The sequence below is a fragment of the Engraulis encrasicolus genome, unplaced genomic scaffold (genome assembly GCF_034702125.1).
Source record: "Engraulis encrasicolus isolate BLACKSEA-1 unplaced genomic scaffold, IST_EnEncr_1.0 scaffold_29_np1212, whole genome shotgun sequence".
NCBI classification, from domain to species: Eukaryota; Metazoa; Chordata; class Actinopteri; order Clupeiformes; family Engraulidae; genus Engraulis; species Engraulis encrasicolus.
Window position 1 is genome coordinate 1,993,871 of NW_026945588.1, and position 22,881 is coordinate 2,016,751.

At 42.7% G+C, this 22,881-nt stretch overlaps 1 protein-coding gene across 1 annotated transcript in view; it reads right to left on the reverse strand.

Moving 5' to 3' along the window:
* Window positions 1-14,955, reverse strand: part of LOC134443255 (up-regulator of cell proliferation-like) — a 45,308-nt gene extending 30,353 nt beyond the window's left edge. The window contains 3 exon segments of the mRNA XM_063193130.1: window positions 2,160-2,429; window positions 13,236-13,505; window positions 14,952-14,955. Coding sequence (XP_063049200.1) covers window positions 2,160-2,429; window positions 13,236-13,505; window positions 14,952-14,955 — 544 coding nt within the window.
* Between the last annotated feature and the right edge of the window lie 7,926 nt (window positions 14,956-22,881).

Consider the following 22,881-nt stretch of genomic DNA (forward strand, 5'->3'; position numbering starts at 1 on the left):
GTGTCACGTGAGTGTAGGGCAGGGCTATTCAATTAGTTTTTCAAGTGGGACACATTTTGAAACCAAGATGTGAAGGTGGGCCGCACATGTCAGTGGCCGCCGCCGGTCACTGGGCTATAGGTGGTAAAATAACTTTTTCTAGATTTTTAAAAGCTAGCTTTAATCTTAACATTGAATGTTCAATCCTACAATCAGGACAGAGATTCACAAAAAGTGAATAGTTAAGAGAATAATTTGTTGTCCATGCAAAATCAAAACTGCAGTGCTACAGCACTTAGGCCTACTGCAACAATCTGCAGGGGTGACTATCATACACTCCCTGGAAAAAGAGGTAACTCAATTGGATCTTCCTATTTAAATAAAGGTAATAATAATAGTTTAAAAATTACTCTGTGCAATACAATTAGCACAAATCTGTATTGTAATATGGTGGACACAATATATTGCAGTATTGCACAGTTCAATGACTAATGTTATCTGACCTCATAAATGGCAAGTGATCTTGAAATCATTCATTAGTGACCACATCCTAAATTGGAACGGACGTTACGGGCATGAGTGACCATATTTCTGTAGCCATAGAACACTAGCCTACTGCCAGACACACGTTGTTGAAGGAGCGTTGAAGTGAGTTGACAAGTCGAAGAATCTGCGTTCTGAATGCGCCTCTAATATTTCCCCCCCTCTCGAGCGTTGATCCACTTCTTCCAAACTACCGCGGTGGCTGGTAGTGCCATCAAAAATGCATGTGACATAAATATTTGTTTCGTTTTCATTGTCGCCGAGTCTGTGTGGCTACAAAACAACAGACAAGTCTAGTTTACTCCTGTCGCTACTCCTGTCCTGTCGCTGCCCCTACCGTTGCGGGATACGGATAGCGCAGACCTAGAATGGAACAAAAATAAAAACTGCTTTGACTAACTACGTTGAGGCTCAAAAGAGAGCATAACCCGCCCGTTGCAGCTTCACTTTAAAACCAGTCAATGCTGCAATTGTCATCCACACCTTCCAATTCAGCTGTAATAAAATAGGCCACTTAAACGTCTTCTCCCTCTCCACATGCCCAATGGTCTCGTCTGCGTTCCCTGCCTACTTGACGGTCCCACACTTCTTTCTTTCAGGTGGATACGGACATTTAGGCTACGTGCACAGTTCAAATGCACAGTGTGAAATGTTCATCAGCGCTGACGTGTCGTTTTGTCAGACTTTGTAGATTTCATTTATTTTAAGAACATAACTTCTAGATGCCGCCTCGTCTCCGTGTTGCATGAACTGTGTTGTCAAACTTCATATCTCCGTTGTAAGACGCTCCATGACTACAGTTGCTCATTTTTTCAGTCGACAACTCTTCCACAAGAAGCACAGACCTATAATGCAACAGTAACACATCTCAAACGCAGGCACCTCGCACAATGCAGCATTGGCACGCGAGCGTGTGCTGCACATTGCGTGTTGCGCAACGGCACCTCTTCCAACGACGCAGCCTAATTGAAAATAGGCTATTTGTTGTAGGCATAGTCCACAAACTGGCATATTGAGACTGCAAAACTATTAGAGACTAGACTAACTGTTAGAGAGGGAAACAAACTAACTGCTTTCCGCGAGGGTTTAAAATGTTAATTTGTTCTGGAGACTCCCCAATGGCGTTTTTACTGTTGCGGCTGGCCGCCGGATCTGGCCCGCGGGCCGCCAATTGAATAGCCCTGATTTAGGGTATCAATTAGTGTAGTATTTAGGCACCTGTGCACCTGCTCACTAGTAGGGAGAAGGGTATGCATGGGAGAGCACAATTTTTGTTGACCGCATCGATAGAAACATTTGCTCTCTTACGCACTTTGGCACTTTAACTCACACCAGTAGCACACTGCATGGTGGCGGTTTTAGATATGCGTTTTAACTTTTGTATTTCAACTTTGGACATCGAATAAAGGACAACTAACCGTGTCAGCTTTTAAACTCCCAACCCAACCTCTCCCTGGCACCATTGGTTTTTAGCCTCCATATAGGCATTAAGGTCCCCTAATTTTAAAGACAAAAGTATTCAATTGGCAAGATGTATCACAGCTACACTCATCTCAAGAGATCACCAAATTCTGAACTTAAAAAAGAATGGACTTGAACAAGAATCTACTTTGTGAAACAGTAAGTATTTTGTTTACCTGTTAACATCTGAATGGAAGCAGGCTGGCTCTTTCCTCCATGTTGGAGCTCAGTGTAGACTGTAACAGTGTAGTCAGTTCCTGGTTTCAGGCCTGTGATGTCTGTGCTGCATGAGTCAGTAGAGATGGACTTTGGTTCAGTCCCTTCACTCTGGTAGGAGACCAGGAAGCTGTGTGGAGTCTTCTGCATCTCAGTAGGCACCTGCCAGCTGATTCTAGCAGATGATGCCGTGATGGAGCTCACAGCCAGACTCTCCGGGACTGGAATACCTGTAATGAAAGACAATACATTTATTTATTTTGCAATACCTCAGATGACTTGTCCCTTTCTTTCTAAATCAAACAGCATAGACACACAGTTTTGAGCGAAAGTATTTGCTTCCTTACGGATTGTAGTCTAGGCAGGATTTCTGAAAAGGTGCTTATTTAAGGTCCTGAAGGCAAATCATGTTAATTTTCGGCATACAACTGATTTAGGGGTATTCAAGGGTGCTGAATCCAAATCTGCCGTATGCCGGACGCAAAAATGTACCGAAATGCCTCAAAACGGGCAAAATCCAATATGGCCGCCGCCACCGTGTTAAAATCCTGCAGTCACTTTTCTTTTGGACTAAATAAGGTATGAATTTGAAAATAGCACTTATTTTTATGTTTTCAGACATGGGGAAAGCCATTATGTCATCAGATTTAAGCTCAGATTGGAGGAAAATGCTTATGTCATTAGCTGGCAGCCATTTTAAAAGCAGAGAGCCTCATATTGTCAACGATTTTTAACATTTTTACTAATCTTTCAAGATCCACAGAAAAAAATGGTCTTTGTCTCTGTGAACACAAATACTACAGAAAACTGCACTGAACTGTCTACTTTCACCTGAAAAAAGAAGTTTGTGTCTACCTTTTTCCATTCTTTAGTTATGGGCAGTAGAACATGGGATGACGCCACAAAAAAACACTTTTTTTTTTTACCCCAAAATACTGCACTTCTCACTGCCCATATTTTTGCTTTAAGGACATATTGTCTTTGATAGTGTTCATGTTTGATATACAACATTTTCAGGGGGTTTGAAGGGTGCTTAATGCCTTTAATTCCCATAGTACATGAAAATGAAGGAATCCAATATGGCTGCCGTCCATGCAGTGTACATTTCTTTGATTACACAAGGTAAACTCTTAAGTACATTATGTAGGATCAGGTTTTCATACAAGGAGAATTAATTTCCATACTCAGATTTAAGATAGATATCAAAGGAAATTATTTCAGTGTAGACTGAATTCATGTTCGCAACAGGAGATTACCTTTTCCATAAATTGACCATTTGTATTTAAATCTCTCCCTATTTCAATTACACTTTCAATGCATTATACCATGAAAAATGTTCCCACCTCAAACCACCACACAATGTTTCCACACCCATAAAAAATAAATGCACACAAGAGTCTGAAAGTCCCTAAATCGAATATTTTCTAATATTATCCTTTGTACAATGGTTTTACTTCATGTTTTTAATTGCTGTGCTCAGATCACTGTATATCTAGGCCTATAAAGGGGATCAAGAGGCAGACTGATGTGAATAATATATAGAATAGAATAGAATAGAATAGAATAGAATAGAATAGAATAGAATAGAATAGAATAGAGTGTGCAGATAAGGGAGTGGCATTGTGTGTGTGTGTGTGTGTGTGTGTGTGTGTGTGTGTGTGTGTGTGTGTGTGTGTGTGTGTGTGTGTGTGTGTGTGTGTGTGTGTGTGTGTGTGTGTGTGTGTGTGAATATATACACAAAGGACATACTCAGGCTGGTATTGCACTTCAGTCATCCAAAGTTATTGCATAGATTGTCTTGCTTAATGTACATATTTCAGCTGAGATGGCCACTCTGTGACAATTATAACCATTAATTACAAGGCTGGCCTTTGTTCTGTAGTACGGCAAGAATTCAGCTCAACACATTGCACTGTATCAATTATTGCACAACAACCGGAGGATGGAAGGAGATCAGGGGGAACAAGAGATTGTTATGAACAGTCAGACAGTCCATGTGTGTGAAATGTGGTTTTAGTCTTTGGTCCTTACTTTGATGATACATCTGTAGTGCCAATGATACATCTGTAGAGACCCAAGAACTCAGAACCAGGATAATGTCCAAGACAATGTTTTAGCTCTGTGACAGTGGGAAGTTCAGAGAGGGCTAGGTCTATTCTCGCTATAGGTGTGCCTCCTGAAGGCAGCAATGATCTCTTTGGTTTTCTTTTCATTCAGAGCTAGAGAAATTTGTCTCGGTCTCTGTACACCAGGCTGCCACCTTCAGTCCCTTTTGCTGGCCATGCTGCAGTCATGGACGGATAGACTTTAGATGGGGGCTCAGCATGCAGCCATGTGGGGATCCAGCCCTGCTGAACAGGGGAGCAGGAGGAAAAGAGAGTCTGTCTGTTATCTTCTGTTGGTAGAATTGTGCAAGTATAGACTTTAAACTGGCCTAGTTAAAATATACTGGAATGTACATCTGCAGTGTATCAATAACGGTGCTCAGCTGGAGAGAGAGAGCCAATGGCAGGCAGAAGAGCAAGTGGTAGTTTTAAGGTGCCTAGGCACAGAAATGGGCACTTCCCTGTCTTTCTCACTGCACATGAACACAATATTCAAAAATGGACTGCTAATTAACCCATTTTGTCCTAAGCCCTTTTTGGGAAAGGGTGCCCTCTTCCTATTAAATCCGCAATGTCTCAGCCTCCGAAGCACATACAAACATGAAATGAGTTACATTTAAAAGCCAATACCCTCCCCTTGCATTGTAATGTGTTCATTCAGCTCTAACATACCCACATAGTAAAACATAATAAAACAGCTAAAATCTCAAGATCCTGAAAAACCTACAGTGCCCTCCATAATTATTGGCGCCCCTGGTTGAGATGTGTTTTTTAGCTTCCAATTATTTTATTTTTTTTCTAAATAATATGGGACCTTAATGGAAAAAAAGAGAAAAATCCAACCTTCAATACAAGTGCATTGATTCAGTGGGGAAAAAATCCCACATAAAGAAATAATTATTTGACATCAAATAATGTGTGTCATAATTATTAGCACCCCTGGTGTTAATATTTTGTACAACCCCCTTTTTCCAACAAAACAGCACCTAATCTTCTCCTATAATGTTTCACAAGATGGGAAAAGACAGAAAGAGGGATCTTCAGCCATTCCTCTTTGCAGAATCTCTCTAAATCATTCAGAGACCTGGGTCCTCTCCTCTGTACTCTCCTCTTCAGCTCACCCCACAGGTTCTCAATGGGGTTGAGGTCTGGGGACTGAGATGGCCATGGGAGGAGCTTGATTTTGAGTCTGGTGAACCATTTCTGTGTAGATTTGGCCATATGTTTAGGGTCATTGTCTTGCTGAAAGACCCAGTGACGACCCATCTTCAGCTTTCGGGCAGAGGGCAACAGATTTTTATTTAAAATGTCCTGGTATTTCAAAGCATTCATGATGCCATGCACCCTAACAAGGTTCCCAGGGCCTTTGGAAGCGAAACAGCCCCACAGCATCACTGACCCACCCCCATACTTCACAGTGGGTATGAGGTGCTTTTCAGCATGCGCATCTTTCGTGGCACACCAGACCCACTTAGAGTGTTTGTTGCCAAAAAGCTCAATCTTGGTCTCATCTGACCAAAGCACACGGTCCCAGTTGAAGCCCCAATACCGCTTGGCGAACTCCAGACGTTTGCGTTTATGACTGTGAGTGAGGAAAGGTTTTCTCCATGCATGCCTCCCAAACAGCTTGTTGGCGTGTAGACAGCGCCTGATGGTTGATTTGGAGACTTTGTGACCCCAGGATGCTACCATTTGTTGTAATTCTGTAACAGTGAGCTTTAGAGATCTTTTGATTTCTCTTACCATCCTCCTCACTGTGCGTGGTGGCAAAATAAACTTGGATCCTCGTCCAGGCTTGTTTACCACTGTTCCAGTTGTTTTGAACTTCTTAATTATTCCTCTCACAGTGGATAGGGGCAGCTGCAGTTGAGTGGCAATCTTCTTGTAGCCTCTGCCTGACCTGTGAAGGTCGACGCACATCTGCCTCACTTGTATGCTGTGTTCCTTTGTCTTTCCCATGTTTAAGAGTGGATAAGAGAAATGGCCTCGGTGTCACGCCATATTTATACCCCAGGGAAACAGGAAGTAATGAATTACTAATTAAATGTTCCTACATACTCTGGTAAACTTTGTAAACTACTGTAGAAATGACAGAAATGCTTCAATTATATTTATTTCCTGGGAATTGTTAAGGGTGCCAATAATTGTGGAACAGGTGATTTAATGAAAAATAATTATTTTTTTGTCAGGGATTTTTTCATTTTCTTACAATTCATTTGAGTTGAAGGCTACATTTTTCTACAATTTCAGTGTGACAGTATTCCTCTGCAATAAACACTGAATTTATTTTAAGGCTTTTAACACATCTCAAACAGGGGTGCCAATAATTATGGAGGGCACTGTATATGTGTTTCCAGGACACAATGGGTTAAGTTATACGAGGAGGAGGTATCAAAAATCAGAATGTCCTTGCTGACTTGGAATGTCCTTTTTTGAATATTGTGTTCATGTGCTGCCTGTGAGAAAGACAGGAGGGTGCCCATTTCTATTAGCCTTGCACACCATCCTACGTATTTCCGCCAAGAGACTTGACTCCACACTACTTCTGATACCAGTTTATATATACCAAATACGTATATATGCACATACAGTCACCCTCCTCTACTCTAACCAAAATTGTTTACTTGGTATACTAAGTTAACCTATTCCTAATCACCCCTCCTGGAGTTGCTGAATTGCAGCAACTGCTTGACTCCAGTGCAGATGCAGTGTTGGATGAGGCAAGCACAAGTTGTGATGTCTTTGTGTGCCTTGAGAATACATGGGTTCTAAATTTTGTTTATAACCTGACAGTGAACCTAGCCGCGCACAACTCAGCCTCTGATTGTTGGAAACCGCTGTCTGTCAAAAAAAATAGCTCACGTGGTTGGCTGCCAGTGTCTTGCCCCTCTTCATAACATTGTGTTGATAAACAATGAGAACCCATGTATAAGTGGCAGATACAGTAGCAGTGGGACTAAAGCCCTGTTCAATACCACCCATCCCACTTCGGTGACTGGCAGGAGGATAGGAAGGGGTATGTGGGCCTGACTCAATATAGAGATTTGATAATGTGGGGCATTTTATGTAACCATGTGACATCTGAATTAGATAGGACTGATCATTGCAAAGCGTCATACTTTGCTTTTGTTGCATTTGCAGCAAAAGTGCCATGCAGTGCATGATATTGTGTGTCCTGCCAAATCACTGGAGAGGAGGAGGTTGATAGGCCTAATGGTTGGGAATGAGTTAACATATATCAAGTAAATTCCTTAAAATAACATAAACTGTTTTGATCCACGTTTCACCTTTCCACCATTCAAAGATATAATGTAAGCCCCGCAATAAAATCGGCAAACAATGAATTCCTAATGCACAAAATGTAGATGTGCATATTATATTTAGGCACATTCAGACTTATGTGTGTAAATTAGTCTCATAATGGTGGACATATTGCATCATGTTATAATAAGCATTAAAATAAAAGTGGAAGTAGAGAAAACATTTTCATTCAAAAGAACAGCTTATTGACATGAAAGTCAACTGTCACTTGTAAACATGAATTCAACCTATGAAATCATGTCCTTTGATTCTAATCTTAAATCTGAGTATGGAGATGAATTCTCCATGTATGAAAACCTATAGCTACAATGTAATTAAGAGTCCACCTTGTCTGGTGATGGCGTCCATATTCGATTAATTCATTTTGAGGTAGGCCTATTAAAGAGGTTTTGAGCCTAATACACAGCATATTTGAATATTTGAATTAAGCACCCTTCAAGACCCCTGAAAATGCTGCATATCAAACATGAACACTATCAAAGACACTTTGTCCTTAAAGCAAAAATGTGGGTTGAGACAAGTGCAGTATTTTGGGGTCAAAAAATATTGTTTTTTGTGGTGTCACCCTATGTTCCTGTGGCAATCATGACTTCAGACTACACTGAAATAATTTCCTTTGATATCTATCTTAAATCTGTGTATGGAAATTAATTCTCCCTGTATGAAAACCTAATGCTACATAATGTACTTAAGAGTTTACCTTGTCAAAGAAACGTACACTGTAGACTGGTGACGGCGGCCATATTGGATTCCTTCATTTTGATGTACTATGGGAATATACAGTACATTTATTTATACATCATATTGGCATTAAGCACCCTTCAAACCCCCTGAAAATGTTGCACATCAAACATGAACACTATCAAAGACAATATGTCCTTAAAGCAAAAATATGGACAGAGAGAAGTGCAGTATTTTGGGGTCAAAAATCAGTGTTTTTTTGTGGTGTCATCCCATGTTCTACTGCCCATAACTAAAGAATGGAAAAAGGTAGACACAAACTTCTTTTTTTCAGGTGAAAGTAGACAGTTCAGTGTAGTTTTCTGTAGTATTTGTGTTCACAGAGACAAAGAGCATTTTTTTCTGTGAATCTTGAAAGATTAGTAAAAATGTTAAAAATCGCTGACAATATGGGGCTCTCTGCTTTTAAAATGGCTGCCAGCCAATGACATAAGCATTTTCTTCCAATCTGAGCTTAAATCTGATGACATAATGGCTTTCCCCATGTCTGAAAACATAAAAATAAGTGCTATTTTCAAATTCATATCTTATTTAGTCCAAAAGAAAAGTGATTGCAGGATTTTAACACGGTGGCGGCAGCCATATTGGATTTAGTCAGTTTGACGCACTTCGATACATCTTTACGTCCGGCATACGGCAGATTTGGATTCAGCACCCTTGAATACCCCGTTAATCAGTTGCATGCCGAAAATTAACATGATTTGCCTTCAGGTGTCAACTTTTTGGAAAAATGACCCTGACTATTGCCCCCTTATGGATATTTCACTTTTTTGCACATTTGTAGCATTTAACCTTTTCATGTCACCAAACAAATGTAAACATTAAACAAGGATAACCCAAGTTAACACCAAATCAAGTTTTTGTCTGTGATTATTTCATTTGTTAAGAGAAAAATGCCATTCAAACTTGTGTGAAGAAGTAATTGCACCCTTTGTCAAATGAGGAGATATCTGTGATTAATTATACTATTTTGGACAACTGAGTTACATTTCACAGTTGCCCAAGTTTGACTGCTATCAGACCTTTCAAATCAAGTTAAGATTTGAATAGAACCTGTTTGACAATGTGTAATAGGTCATATCGAAGGATAATGTCTAGCTATCAGTTTGTAACCACTAATTTGTGTTCATTCATGGAAACCCTCCACTGTAGCTGATTTCAAAACAATTATGCAAAGAAGAGTCGGCAAAAACAATCCTCCACAGTGATGTGAAATACTCTTTTCCAATTCTTGTAAACACTTGACTAAAATTATTGTTGTTGGGGGTGGGATTAAGGTTGAGGGGGAAATTACTTTTCCACATGAGGTCATGTAGGGTCAGATGGCTTTTTTTGGAATCGGCATGTTTTTGTGTTGGCTTGATCTCTATCTACAGTACTATTTCAGACTGACAAATATGCAAAACATCTTTACAGTAGATACACACAGTATGGTGATAAACCAAGTTCAGGTTATGACTCATCCTGTACCTGTGCTCATCTGAACAGAAACAGGCTGTCTCTTTCCTCCATGTTGTAGCTCAGTGTAGACTCTAACAGTGTAGTCAGTTCCTGGTGTCAGGTCTGTGATGTCTGTGCTGCATGACTTAATCGAGATGGACTTTGGTTCAGTCCCTTCACTCTGGTAAGAGACCAGGAAGCTGTGTGGAGTATCCTGTATCTCGGGAGGCACCTTCCAGCTGATTCTAGCAGATGATGCCGTGATGGAGCTCACAGCCAGACTCTCTGGGACTGGAATCTCTGAAATAGTGAGACAATCTCAGTTGAATTCTTATTTTACTTTTACTTTTACTTGCTCCATGAACAAGAACAGAACATGGTATAACTGCCTTTTCATGTATGCACCAAAAGGTTGGAATGAACTTCAGGCCACATTAAATCTTGAAAATTCTTCCACTCTATGTTTGCTGTCTGCTTTTTAGTTGTCTGTGTATATGTAGGCTCTTTTTGTCTGTTTAGATGTGGTGTAGCTGTGATTTGTCTTGTCTTTTGTCTTTTTCATTGTAATGTAATCTTTTTAAGCTGCCAGTCATGCCATTTGGCCACCACTTCCGGGTTAAAGAAAGGCTAAATAAAGATATTTTTTTTTTAGATGAAGATCAACACAATCAGTGTGTGTACCATTGTTGTGTAGTGACGCCTGGCATGGACCGCGGAAACGGCCGGACCAGGGGGCCGTGGCCCGGGTAACTTTTTGAAAAATAAATGAATGAAGGACTTTTAAAAAAACCAAGTCAAAACCCGTGGACAATGTCAAACTTAAACACAACCCTCGCTGTAATAATGCAATAAAGCGTTTCCCTAAACCAATATTTCATTAACCAATATTAATATTTGACGTGCGCGTGAATGATGCAAAATCTGGAGTTCCAAGCAATAGCGCAGCACTAAAAATCGCGCGGAAGAAGTAGCCTATAGGCGAGGTTGAGTAAGGTCTCACCAAACCGTCCAAAACAGTTAATCATTTAATCATTTCGCTGAGCAGACAGCGACGCAAAGAAGCCAGGTTGCCGCGGGAACGTACAGCAAGCGTTGCCACTTATTCATCTGAAAGCGCGGGTAGACTCGCATGCGCTTTCACCAACTTCGATCAGCAGATCATGGTGCTTCAGTGCTCCCTTCAGCATGCCGCGGGAATGTAGAGCACACACGAAAGTTTAACAAAAGCTCTGCTTATTTTTTTATTGACAATCACCGCTGCCAAGTACAGTGTCACCGCCCATAAAAAAGAACACACAGCAAGGAATACTGCCAACCATTATCCATCGAATGGTTTTAATAGTGGATTACCAAGAACGTTACAGTTATCTTTGCAACCTCCATCAATGTACGGGGCAGTGTAGTGCACTCATCTGACTAAGCACCACAGAAGGTTCACTTCTTTGTGTTCAGTGTTTCTCATAGCTTAAGTAGGCTACTGGTACAAGCAAGCCCACCGTTTTTCCGTTGCGTTTCCAGCGACCAACGAGGTGCAGAACATTTTATTCTGCACCGTTCTGTGATGATGTAGGCCTATGCCTGTCCATGTAGGCTATACCGCGCATAGCCTCGGCTATGCATCTTGTCTTGCGATTGTGGCCTGGGGTGGCCAGACGTCCCTCTGAAGAATGGACCGTCCGTCGTCTTTTCAGTGCCTTGTCCGGCATGAGATGTCATGCAAAAATGCATTAAAATGCATGAAATTGCATCTAAGAAACGCAATTTTTCGTGGGGGAGGACCCCCAAACCCCCCGTCCTAAAATGGGTCCCCCCCTTGCGGCGGCCCCCCCTTGTTCAAATACGTTCCGCTGTCTATGAGGCCTGGAGTCCCAGGTGTGTTGTTTTGCAGTGTGTGCATGGTATGGTTGTCTGATGTTGGAGGGCACATGTCTAGACTACTGTCAGGAGAGTGATATGACTATTTATTAGTGCATGAAGAGTTGTTCACCTTTTGCACTCAGTTTGGGAATAAGTGGTGACAAAACAAACAAATGGATGTCTGTCTATTACACATGCACTGGAAATTACATGAATTTTACTTAACACGTACTTAACAATGACTTTAAGTGTCCATACATTTTATTGGGACTCCATGTAGCAAAGAGTAAAATAATGAATATGTCTAAGTCTAACTGCATAATCAAACCCACTAGGAAACATGTAAAAAATAGGTTTTGCCTTGAGATAGCCATTCATGTAAAGGGTGCCGTGACTGAAAAAGGTTACGAAACAAAGTCATTTAATTGTGGGGGGAAAAGGCTCTTTCTGGTTTACCTGTCATCATCTCAGTAGCAGCAGGCTGACTCTTTCCTCCATGTTCGAGCTCAGTGTAGACTGTAACAGTGTAGTCAGTTCCTGGTGTCAGGCCTGTGATGTCTGTGCTGCAGGACTTAGTAGGGATGGACTTTGGTTCAGTCCCTTTACTCTGGTAAGAGACCAGGAAGCTGTGTGGAGTCTTCTGCATCTCAGTAGACACGTGCCAGCTGATTCTAGCAGATGATGCCGTGATGGAGCTCACAGCCAGACGCTCTGGAACTGGAATGTCTGAAATAGGGAGACAATCTCGGCTGATTTCTTATTTTACTTTTACTTATACTTGCTGCATGAACAAGAACAGAACTTGGTATAACTGCCTTTTCATTACATGCACCAAAAGGTTGGAACAAACTTTGGGCCACATTAAATCTTGAAAATTCTTCCACTCTATTTTGCTGTCTGCTTTTTAGTTGTCTGTGTACATAGGCTCTTTTTGTCTGTTTAGATGTGGTGTAGCTGTGATTTGTTTTGTCTTTTGTCTTTTTCATTGTAATGTAATCTTTTTAAGCTGCCATTCTTGCCATTTGGCCACCACCTCTGGTTAAAGAAAGGCTAAATAAAGATATTTTTTTTTTAGATGAAGATCAACACAATCAGTGTGTGTACCATTGTTGTGTAGTGACGCCTGGAGTCTCAGGTATGTTGTTTTGCAGTGTGTGCATGGTATGGTTGTCTGATGTTGGAGGGCACATGTCTAGATTACTGTCAGGAGAGTGATATGACTATTAATTAGTGCATGACCAGTCGTTCACCTTTTGCACTCAGTTTGGGAATAAGTGGTGACAAAACAAACAAATGGATGTCTGTCAATTCTACTACACATGCACCGGAAATTACATGAATTTTAATAAACACATACTTAAACATGATAAGTGTGTATACATTTTATTGGGACACGCTGTAGCAAAGAGTAAAATAATGGAAATGTCAAACTGCATAATCAACCCACTAGGAAACGTCTAAAAAAGGGTTTTGCCTTGAGATTTTTAATTAATGTAAAGGGTGCCGTGACTGAAAAAGGTTACGAAACATTGCTCAGTGTCATTGTGAAGGGGAAAAGGCTTTCTTATTTACCTGTCCTCATCTGAATAGATGCAGGCTGGCTCTTCCTTCCATGTTGTAGCTTGGTGTAGACTGTAACAGTGTAGTTAGTTCCTGGTGTCAGGCCTGTGATGTCTGTGCTGCATGACTCAGTAGATATGGACTTTGGTTCAGTCCCTTTACTGTGGTAAGAGATCAGGAAGTTGTGTGGAGTCTTCCACACCTCAGTAGGCACCTGCCAACTGACTCTAGCAGATGATGCCGTGATGGAGCTCACAGCCAGACTCTTTGGGACTGGAATTGCTGAAACAACAATGTGTTCAATTCAATTCGCTTCTAGCTGAGTTCCTTCCCAGTTTAAAACTAAGGTTAAGTCAGTATGTTTGTGTCTTTGTGCATTTGTGTAGGTACAGTGCCCTCCATAATTATTGGCACCCCTGGTTGAGATGTGTTAAAAGCCTTAAAATAAATTCAGTGTTTATTGCAGAAGAATACTGTCACACTGAAAATTGTAGGAAAATGTAGCCTTCAACTCAAATGAATTGTAAGAAAATAAAAAAATCCCTGACTAAAAAATAATTATTTTTCATTAAATCACCTGTTCCACAATTATTGGTACCCTTAACAATTCCCAGGAAATAAATATAATTGAAGCATTTCTGTCATTTCTACAGTAGTTTACAAAGTTTACCAGAGTATGTAGGAACATTTAATTAGTAATTCATCACTTCCTGTTTCCCTGGGGTATAAATATGACGTGACACAGAGGCCATTTCTCTTATCCACTCTTAAACATGGGAAAGACAAAGGAACACAGCATACAAGTGAGGCAGATGTGCGTCGACCTTCACAGGTCAGGCAGAGGCTACAAGAAGATTGCCACTCAACTGCAGCTGCCCATATCCACTGTGAGAGGAATAATTAAGAAGTTCAAAACAACTGGAACAGTGGTAAACAAGCCTGGACGAGGACCCAAGTTTATTTTGCCACCACGCACAGTGAGGAGGATGGTAAGAGAAATCAAAAGATCTCCAAAACTCACTGTTACAGAATTACAACAAATGGTAGCATCCTGGGGTCACAAAGTCTCCAAATCAACCATCAGGCGCCAACAAGCTGTTTGGGAGGCATGCACGGAGAAAACCTTTCCTCACTCACAATCATAAACGCAAGCGTCTGGAGTTCGCCAAGCGGTATTGGGGCTTCAACTGGCACCGTGTGCTTTGGTCAGATGAGACCAAGATTGAGCTTTTTGGCAACAAACACTCTAAGTGGGTCTGGCGTACCACGAAAGATGCGCATGCTGAAAAGCACCTCATACCCACTGTGAAGTATGGGGGTGGGTCAGTGATGCTGTGGGGCTGTTTCGCTTCCAAAGGCCCTGGGAACCTTGTTAGGGTGCATGGCATCATGAATGCTTTGAAATACCAGGACATTTTAAATCAAAATCTGTTGCCCTCTGCCCGAAAGCTGAAGCTGGGTCGTCACTGGGTCTTTCAGCAAGACAATGACCCTAAACATATGGCCAAATCTACACAGAAATGGTTCACCAGACACAAAATCAAGCTCCTCCCATGGCCATCTCAGTCCCCTGACCTCAACCCCATTGAGAACCTGTGGGGTGAGCTGACGAGGAGAGTACAGAGGAGAGGACCCAGGTCTCTGGATGATTTAGAGAGATTCTGCATTGTCAATTGATGTTTACAGCTAGGGTGACCATCTTTCCGGACTCCCGTCCTCACGCCATACCCATGACTTTGACTCTCTTACTCCCCGCCTCAGTGTAGAAAACAATGAAGTCTGCATTCTAAACTGTAGGCTGAGATCAGGACGCAGCGCTACCATCTTACCCCAGACTAACTCAGCAGCAGTTTTAGTTGTTAAACAAGACGTTTTAGGAGGGATTTTCACATTTCATTCCACCCACATCCTCAGTCACTCCATCTATGTAGTCTATCATTTTATAGACATGTTTTACATGGACTCAAAGATCTAAGACTCCTATGCACAGCCAGGTTCCAGGTGCTGGTGAAGTGCAGTCATCAGTAATCCACAGTAGCATTGTGCCGATAGACGACATCATCGTCCATCGGCGATGGAAAGCTGGCATCACGATGGACACAAACATTGTGATGCCGAGGAATCTTCTACTTTTGTATTATTGAAGCCGCTGCTAATGTCATCATTACGGTGCTTTGCATTGAAATGAACAGAAACATTACCGTAAAATCCTTGGTACCAGCGGACTGCGCAGGTAGCAGGACTGAACTGACCGAGGTTGTCAACACAAGCCTCAAGCAGAGTGAGTTTTATACGAAAAAAACCGTAATGGAATAAAACTTGTGAACTAAACCCTACTATTGTTTGCTACAGATGTGTTCAAGTAAGTGTCTGATTGCATACATTTATTTCTGTGACATAAGTTGACTGCAACGGAGAGTCGTGATGCATTGGTTCTCCCTCCGGACTAACGTGAAAGCAACAGATCCTTCAGCAATTGCGACAGTTTACCATTTCATGTTAAACGGAAATTCAACTCAAAATGTTTAATCTCTCCGCTATGGAGATGTCTTGTGAAGTAGCTACACAAGATTGTAAGCTACACTTCTGATTAGCCTACTGTCAAGAGATAGCGCAAGCGATGCCATGTCTGCCCACGTCTTCGTGGCTTCACCGCGATCGTTTCCATTAATGATTTTTTTTTAAAGTCTCGCAATGTGCTAAAGAAACATTCGTATAGTGTCAGGTAATTTGCTAACTCGGGCTAAAATCCATTGCAAAACCTCGAGAGGGCACGCGTGGGTTCTCATCTTTTCCATTTGACAAAACGATCTGGGCCTCCCTGCACAGTATGGCTTAAGTTTGTATGCAAAAACGCCGTGACACAGCTCGTCTTGAAATAGAACTACACTGATAAATAACACAGTCTAGTAGCAGCCTGCAGTAGGCTGCATTAGTAAGCTGCATCGTGAAATTTATTGAAAATAAGTTTCCACGCAGTGGAGTTTGGAAGAGTAGCGGGCTTGAAGCAGCTGATGGTGACACGAGAGACGAGAAGGGCTTGGGGGAGGGGGAGGGGGGAGAGTCGCTCTCACAGACAGAGTAGCGCAGCTGGAGGAGGTCTAAAAAAAAATTGTAAGAATTTAAAAACTGTTATTATATTTGACTTAGGACTACTCTTAAAGTATAATAAAATAATAGCTTAGCGGAAGACAAAAAAAAGAAATATATATATTAATAAAAAACTATAATAAAAAAATATATTAATCCCCCCACCCACGACGACGACGATATCATCGTCCATCGCATCGTCTCACTGCAAACATCGTCAGCTGCCAATTAGGGGGACATCGCCCAAGCCTAATCCACAGTAAACAAGAAGGATCACCGCACACTGGTGGACTTCATTTTGCTGCTTTTTATTTAGGTGAAAAATGCGTTTCGCCTTGTGCTTCGTCAGGTTCACTCATGTTTTACATGTATATTGGATAGTTATGCATCTGTATAAGATATTCGATGCATTTGCTTTACATTAGATCAAGGTCAGGAGTGTGTTTATATCAGCTGTGTCTTAAAACGAGAGGCAACTGCTTCAGTCAGCTATCTTTCCTGCAGACGCTTGGGTAACACATGCCCAGAATACAGACAGCGAGCGCCTGTGCAGAAAGACTCTTTCTTTGCCCTGGATGCAAAGTTGTGAGAGCCCTCGTCGTAAATGCATTTGGTGGTCAAACTTACTTGTACTATGCATTGCCATTGCAGGAAAAATAGGAGACAGACTATATTAGACAATAATATAGCTACCTTATTTCACTTTCATACAGTCACTTATAGGGCTTTCAGGCCGACCAGAACGGAGCTGGAGCCGGTGTCCGTACCAGTTACGTTCAGCACTAAAGTGCTTATCTGCGAACCGCCCGCATACCGGGCTCTGAACTTTTCCCGCACGTGACTGTGTTACCCGGATGAACCTGCTGACGCCCACGCTGTCGTCACGGTTCGCGGAGAAAACCTAGTATTTTGCGGTTCGTATTGCGAACTAACTTTCCGGTTCGCGAGCGCTAAAATCTGTGGCGTGAACACGATGGCCGGTTTATGATTGAGTTCGGCAACGGGCACCGGCACAGTTCTCAGTCGGCCTGAATGCGCTATTAGTGTGCTTCATGTATGCATGCAACACAAACACAAATCGCACGCAGATTTCCCCGACATTAGGCTGCTACAGCAATACAGTTTGCTGTGCAAAGTCTGGAGTAAAATCTGTAGTAAAATGGCGGCCGCCCGCAGATATCGAAAACACGACCGATTGTCAGTCTAGTTTGTGTAAATGATGTTGCCTAGCATCTCGAGGCAATAAGTACAAGGCGATAAAAGGAAGAAAGGCAAACAGAGGGATGCACTGACGTCGTCATAAAAATGGACAGATGGCCACCCTACTCACAGCTGAACTGTTTGGATGAATTACACTCCTCAAAAGGTACAGACGATTCTGTTCTTACCTATCGTGAAACATCTGGAGATGTGTTTGCTTTGATATGTATTCTTCTGGGTAGACAGCTGTACAGTGTATTTTTGGCCACACTGTAAGTCAGAGATGTGGAGTTGAACAGCATCTGTGTGGATGTTCCTTGGTGATCCCTCCTGGCTGGAAAGCTGCAGCAGGTAGGACACGTGGTCTACTCCCTCTGGTTTGGTCCACTTCAGGGAAACACCTGAAGACTTGGTTGTTACAGTCAGATTCTCTGGTGCTGGAAGCTCTGCAAATCAGAAACACATATATCTGTATACACTACAACAGTCAACGTCAGACAGGGAATCCTCCAATGGTCTGTAGCACGTTTTCAGTGATCTTTGATGACAAACAGCATAATTACACTCTACATCTGCCTGTAAGGACTTACCTGTGTGTATGGATCCCTCCACAGGTGTGCTCTGGCGGCCATCTTGGCTGAGGGTGGCCACACTAAAGTGGTACTTCTGTCCTGGATGAAGACCAGTCACCTCCACCTGACAGCTTGGTGACGTGAAGGTCCGCTGCTCTTTGCCTCGTCTCCAGGTAACGGTGTACCTGTGTGGACCAGGAGCGCCCTCAGGTGGAGACCATCGTAACGTCACTGAGACTGGAGACACTGTGGCTAACCGGAGTTGGCCCGGAGGAGGGAGACCTGAGAAAATAGACAGACCTCCTTTTCTGGCCTTTGCCACCTGCACAGGAAATAGATTACAGATGACTTCATTTAACTTAAATCCTTTTCTAGACATAATAATTGAACCATCAGACTTTATATTCTGTCACCTGCTCAATGGCATCGTGTCCTTTATGTCTGTGGAGTAAACATCGTGAGCAGATGGCAGTTTGGTCGGTCGTGCAGAAGAACTCCAGCTCTCGTCTGTGCTCAGTGCAGAGAGCCTGATGCTGTAGGTCCTGCAGCTGGTGTCTCCCCAGGTCTGGGTCGGTGTAGTGAGGAGTGATGCAGGTCCTGCAGTAGGAATCTCCACAGGTCACACAGGACTTCACTGCTGGACTCTGGCATCCAGAGACGTCACAAGGGACTGGGTTTGCTGTGGAACTGCAAGGAAAGACTCAACATTTATGTTTTAATTTCATATTTCCACAAATATCCAAATGTCTTTCTTCTGAATGTGTGCATTTTCTTGTACCTTTGTGCCCTCCACAGAATAATACCCCACACCACCACCCCTGCAGTCTGAAAAAAAGCGTTTACCTGGCACCTCCCTGTTCCCTACTGAAATTCAGCGGTGTGTCCATTGATACATCACTCCTCACAGACAGCACACTGGACACAGGACTAGAGGTCCTCCTGAGCAGAAAGAGGAGAATCACTGAATGAAGACACAAAATATTCATTTAGGTTTGAAAAGATTAGAAAATATTAATTCTGGTTTGGAATGATTGTTCAGATGAGTTCTTACCCGGGACCTTCCTCTCCCCTTCTGAAATTAAGGGGTATGCCCATTGACTCATTACTCTTCATAGAAAATATACTGACCACCGGACTAGGGGGCCTTCTGGTAGACAAAGAGCAGAATTAGATAAATATTAATATATCTTGTGGACTATACATTGCCATACCATTAATTGCAAACCTCAATTACTAATAAAATACCCTATAAAATATACAAATACACTAATGTATACAGTACAAAGTAATGTATACAAGTCTTTATGTGGTTAGTTGACCAGCCTACCTTTCCATCATGTCTGGAGCCCCGGTGTGTAGATGGGCCTCTTCCCCAGGTTGCTCGACCCCTTTCCCAGTTATCTGCACCCATATTGCAGGTTGAGGCTCCGCTGCTGCTGCTGCTGCTGCTGCCGCTTTGATGTCTGGAGCTCCTGTGTGTAGCTCGACCTCTTCTTCCGGTCCCTCGACCCCTTTCCCAGGTAGCTGGACCTCTTTCCCAGGTAGCTCGAACCCTTTCCCAGAATGTGGCTCTGCTGCTGCTGTGTCCTGCTCCATGGGATCTTCTAGAGGTGTGGCCCTCTTCTTCTTCTTCTTCTTCTTCTTTTTCTTCTTCTCTGGATGCTGCGACTCCCCTGCTGCTGCTGCTGCTGCTGCTGCTGCTGCTGCTTGTGTCCAGTCCAGCTCATCAGAGCCCCCTGGTGGCACCCCAGGTTACCTCATCTTCAGGACACCCCCTCACTCCACTCTTCAATGGATGGAAATTAAACACACAGGAACACATATTAATGATGTTCATGTGTCATTATTTACTCAGATTCTACCATTTGATACTGAATTTCAACCCCAGATTCACGTATCTCTGAGAGCTAAATGTAACGGAGGTCATCTTGCACCTGTTCACCCCCCTCGGGGATCGAACGTGCGACCTCGTCAACTACAACGGTCCGGTAATGGGAGACACAGTACGATACCGCTGGGCCAAGAGACTAGTCTCTCGGCCCAACGGCACGAGACTGTATGAGGCTATCGGAGGGAGGTTTACCAACATTCCACGCCAACTCTGTGCTAGTTAGCCTCCGTTACATAAACACAAAATTGTCATTAAAGGTGTTTTTTTTTGGGGGGGGGGGGGGTGTAGAATGTGCAAGTTCTGGCCTGTTTTCTTGTGGCAAGTCACACTTTATGTGATCTTTAGTGAAATTGTTTGCATTACATTGACACTATGTACTACACACGAGTACTTCTTACTATTTTCTGAAGAAAAAAAAAACAGTCGAAGCCAGACCACTGCTATGAAGAGCAAACACCATAGAACCTCATTTGGAAACTGTCTATGCTTCAATTGTACTTTTTGGAATAGGCCTACCGGAAAATAGTCCCCAAACCAAAATGATCAAGTCAAGTTCTCCTTGTTGATTCGCACCATCATTTTCACTTGATGTAAATGTGCAGGACACAGAAAGTAATTGGAAAAAATGTTGAGTAAATTCATTCACACACCAAACGAAGCTATGGTCAGTGCTGATAGATGCGGACAATGGCTAGATTGCCTGGAAAACACTTCCATCCACATGTTCAAGTCTCGGGACTGTCGGGGAGAGACAGGAAGTGAGCGGGGAGAGAGAGGGAAGGGTCTGCAAATGACCCGGGCTGGAATGGAACCCGGATCGCCAACGTAGTAATCCAGTGTCCAACCCCTAGGCCACCGCAGGGCCGGAGCTAACACGTTTCTTGTAGCATAGTAGTTTTTGTAGCTTTTATTAGTACATTATTCATACTTTCCACTGTCATGTCCTTGAAGGGAGACTTTGAATCTCAATGTATTGTGTATTGCAACAGTAGAGGCTTTTTTATTCTACATGACACAAGTCTGCAAGAATTAGATCACACCACCAAACTCTGTCTTCAGTATGTTACGTAAAACAGTACAAGTCTGCAAGGAACCACAAACCTGTTTGTCTTCATCCTGGACGATAGAGCTGCCGTCTGATACATCAGCTGAGAAGATAATGTCTGGGTCTTCTTCACATGTTACAGTGCACTGATGCTGTTGACAATGTTAGGCCCATATTACATTGCAGTGTATTTTACATTAGAGTGTACATTACATTGCATTACATAGAAAAAAAACTAACCATATTTTTTTTTAAATCGAGTTAAAATTGCCATGTCTACGGTGGGGTCAGTATAGTCAAAGAGGCTTCAGACAAGAGGGCTTACTCGCGTCATAACAGCGTAGTAGGAAATGATGGCGAGGGGAGTACGGAAATGTTATTCATTGTGGAACAGGTCATAGGACAGCGTGAATGTCTGTCAGCTGTCCTTAATTACCCCCAGCAATTACGGCTGACCAACAGCTGCCGTTACTTGGCCACAAATTACGGAGTACGAAAATGGCATCCATCGTGGATGGATGACCAATGACCATGCGCAAGGGAGTTAATTTTCCATCCACTCGTGTCCTCAGGCAACGCCCCCGTACTACACCGTGGCCAATGCATTCCCCGCCATGAGATTGTTCTTTCTCTTGAGTTTCTTTGGTGTAGTCTACATAACATTTGATCTTATCAGAGAGAGAGAGAGAGAGAGAGAGAGAGAGAGAGAGAGAGAGAGAGAGAGAGAGAGAGAGAGAGAGAGAGAGAGAGAGAGAGAGAGAGAGAGAGAGAGAGAGAGAGTGTGTGTGTGTGTGTGTGTGTGTGTGTGTGTGTGTGTGTGTGTGTGTGTGTGTGTGTGTCAGTGAGTGAGAGTGAGTGAGTGTGTCAGTGAGTGAGAGAGAGAGACAGAGAGAGAGAGAGAGAGAGAGAGAGAGAGAGAGAGAGAGAGAGAGAGAGAGAGAGAGAGAGAGAGAGAGAGATGATGCCAGAAATCGTGAGTAAATATTTTGACTCTTGGGTTAGCGTCAGCGAGAATCACACCATGTAGGCCTAGGCCTAATCATGACTGGGTCAACATTCTGTCAAGTCGGCTAAACACAAGCAAAAAGTAGCCTACAAGCATTTCCCTCCGTTATTAGTAGGCTACTTAACAGGGAGATGTTGGCGAGAGACGTGCATCATCTATTTCGCTTATTTGTGTCAACACATGACGAGCTTTGGGTTCTTGCGTGAAGAACGAGACATCAGACATACAATGCTGCGCAAGAGCGCAATTTAGCCGCCTTGCCTTTTGATCTCGTGGACAAAATAATAATAATTGCAATAGTAATGCCATTGTACAATGGCGCACTTCTTGGCTTCACTTCTGGACGTAAGCACTCTGTGTGCGTTTTGTTTCTGACCAGTTAGCGGAACGAACCCGGGGCGCGTGAAAGCGAATCACAGCAAAACGGGGGAGGGGGGCATTTGCTTGCAACAAACCAAGTGCAATAGGCTAGGAATGTGCCCACTTACATCCCTGTCCCCGATCTTTTAAGCATGTCCGGCATATTTTTCAGTAAAAGAACATGATAGACTAGACAAAGACACTCGCGTTTGGAAAGTTTCATCGTGTCTTCCATATTTGCTGCCATAAACACCTGTCCTCGTTAGTAAAATGTGCGACTATGAGACTACTCCGAGTAGTTATGCAAGTGCGTAAACAACCACTGTCAAACAAAATAATATTGGGTTGCTGTGTTTAGCCTACAGCACAATCCCAAAGAGGCATTCATTCAAACACTTACATTGTTGGTGTTTTTTCTTTTTCTTTTTACAATTGAGGATTGTGGAACGTCACGTAGCTTTGGATCACAAAATGGAGTCGAAATCTACTTTCAC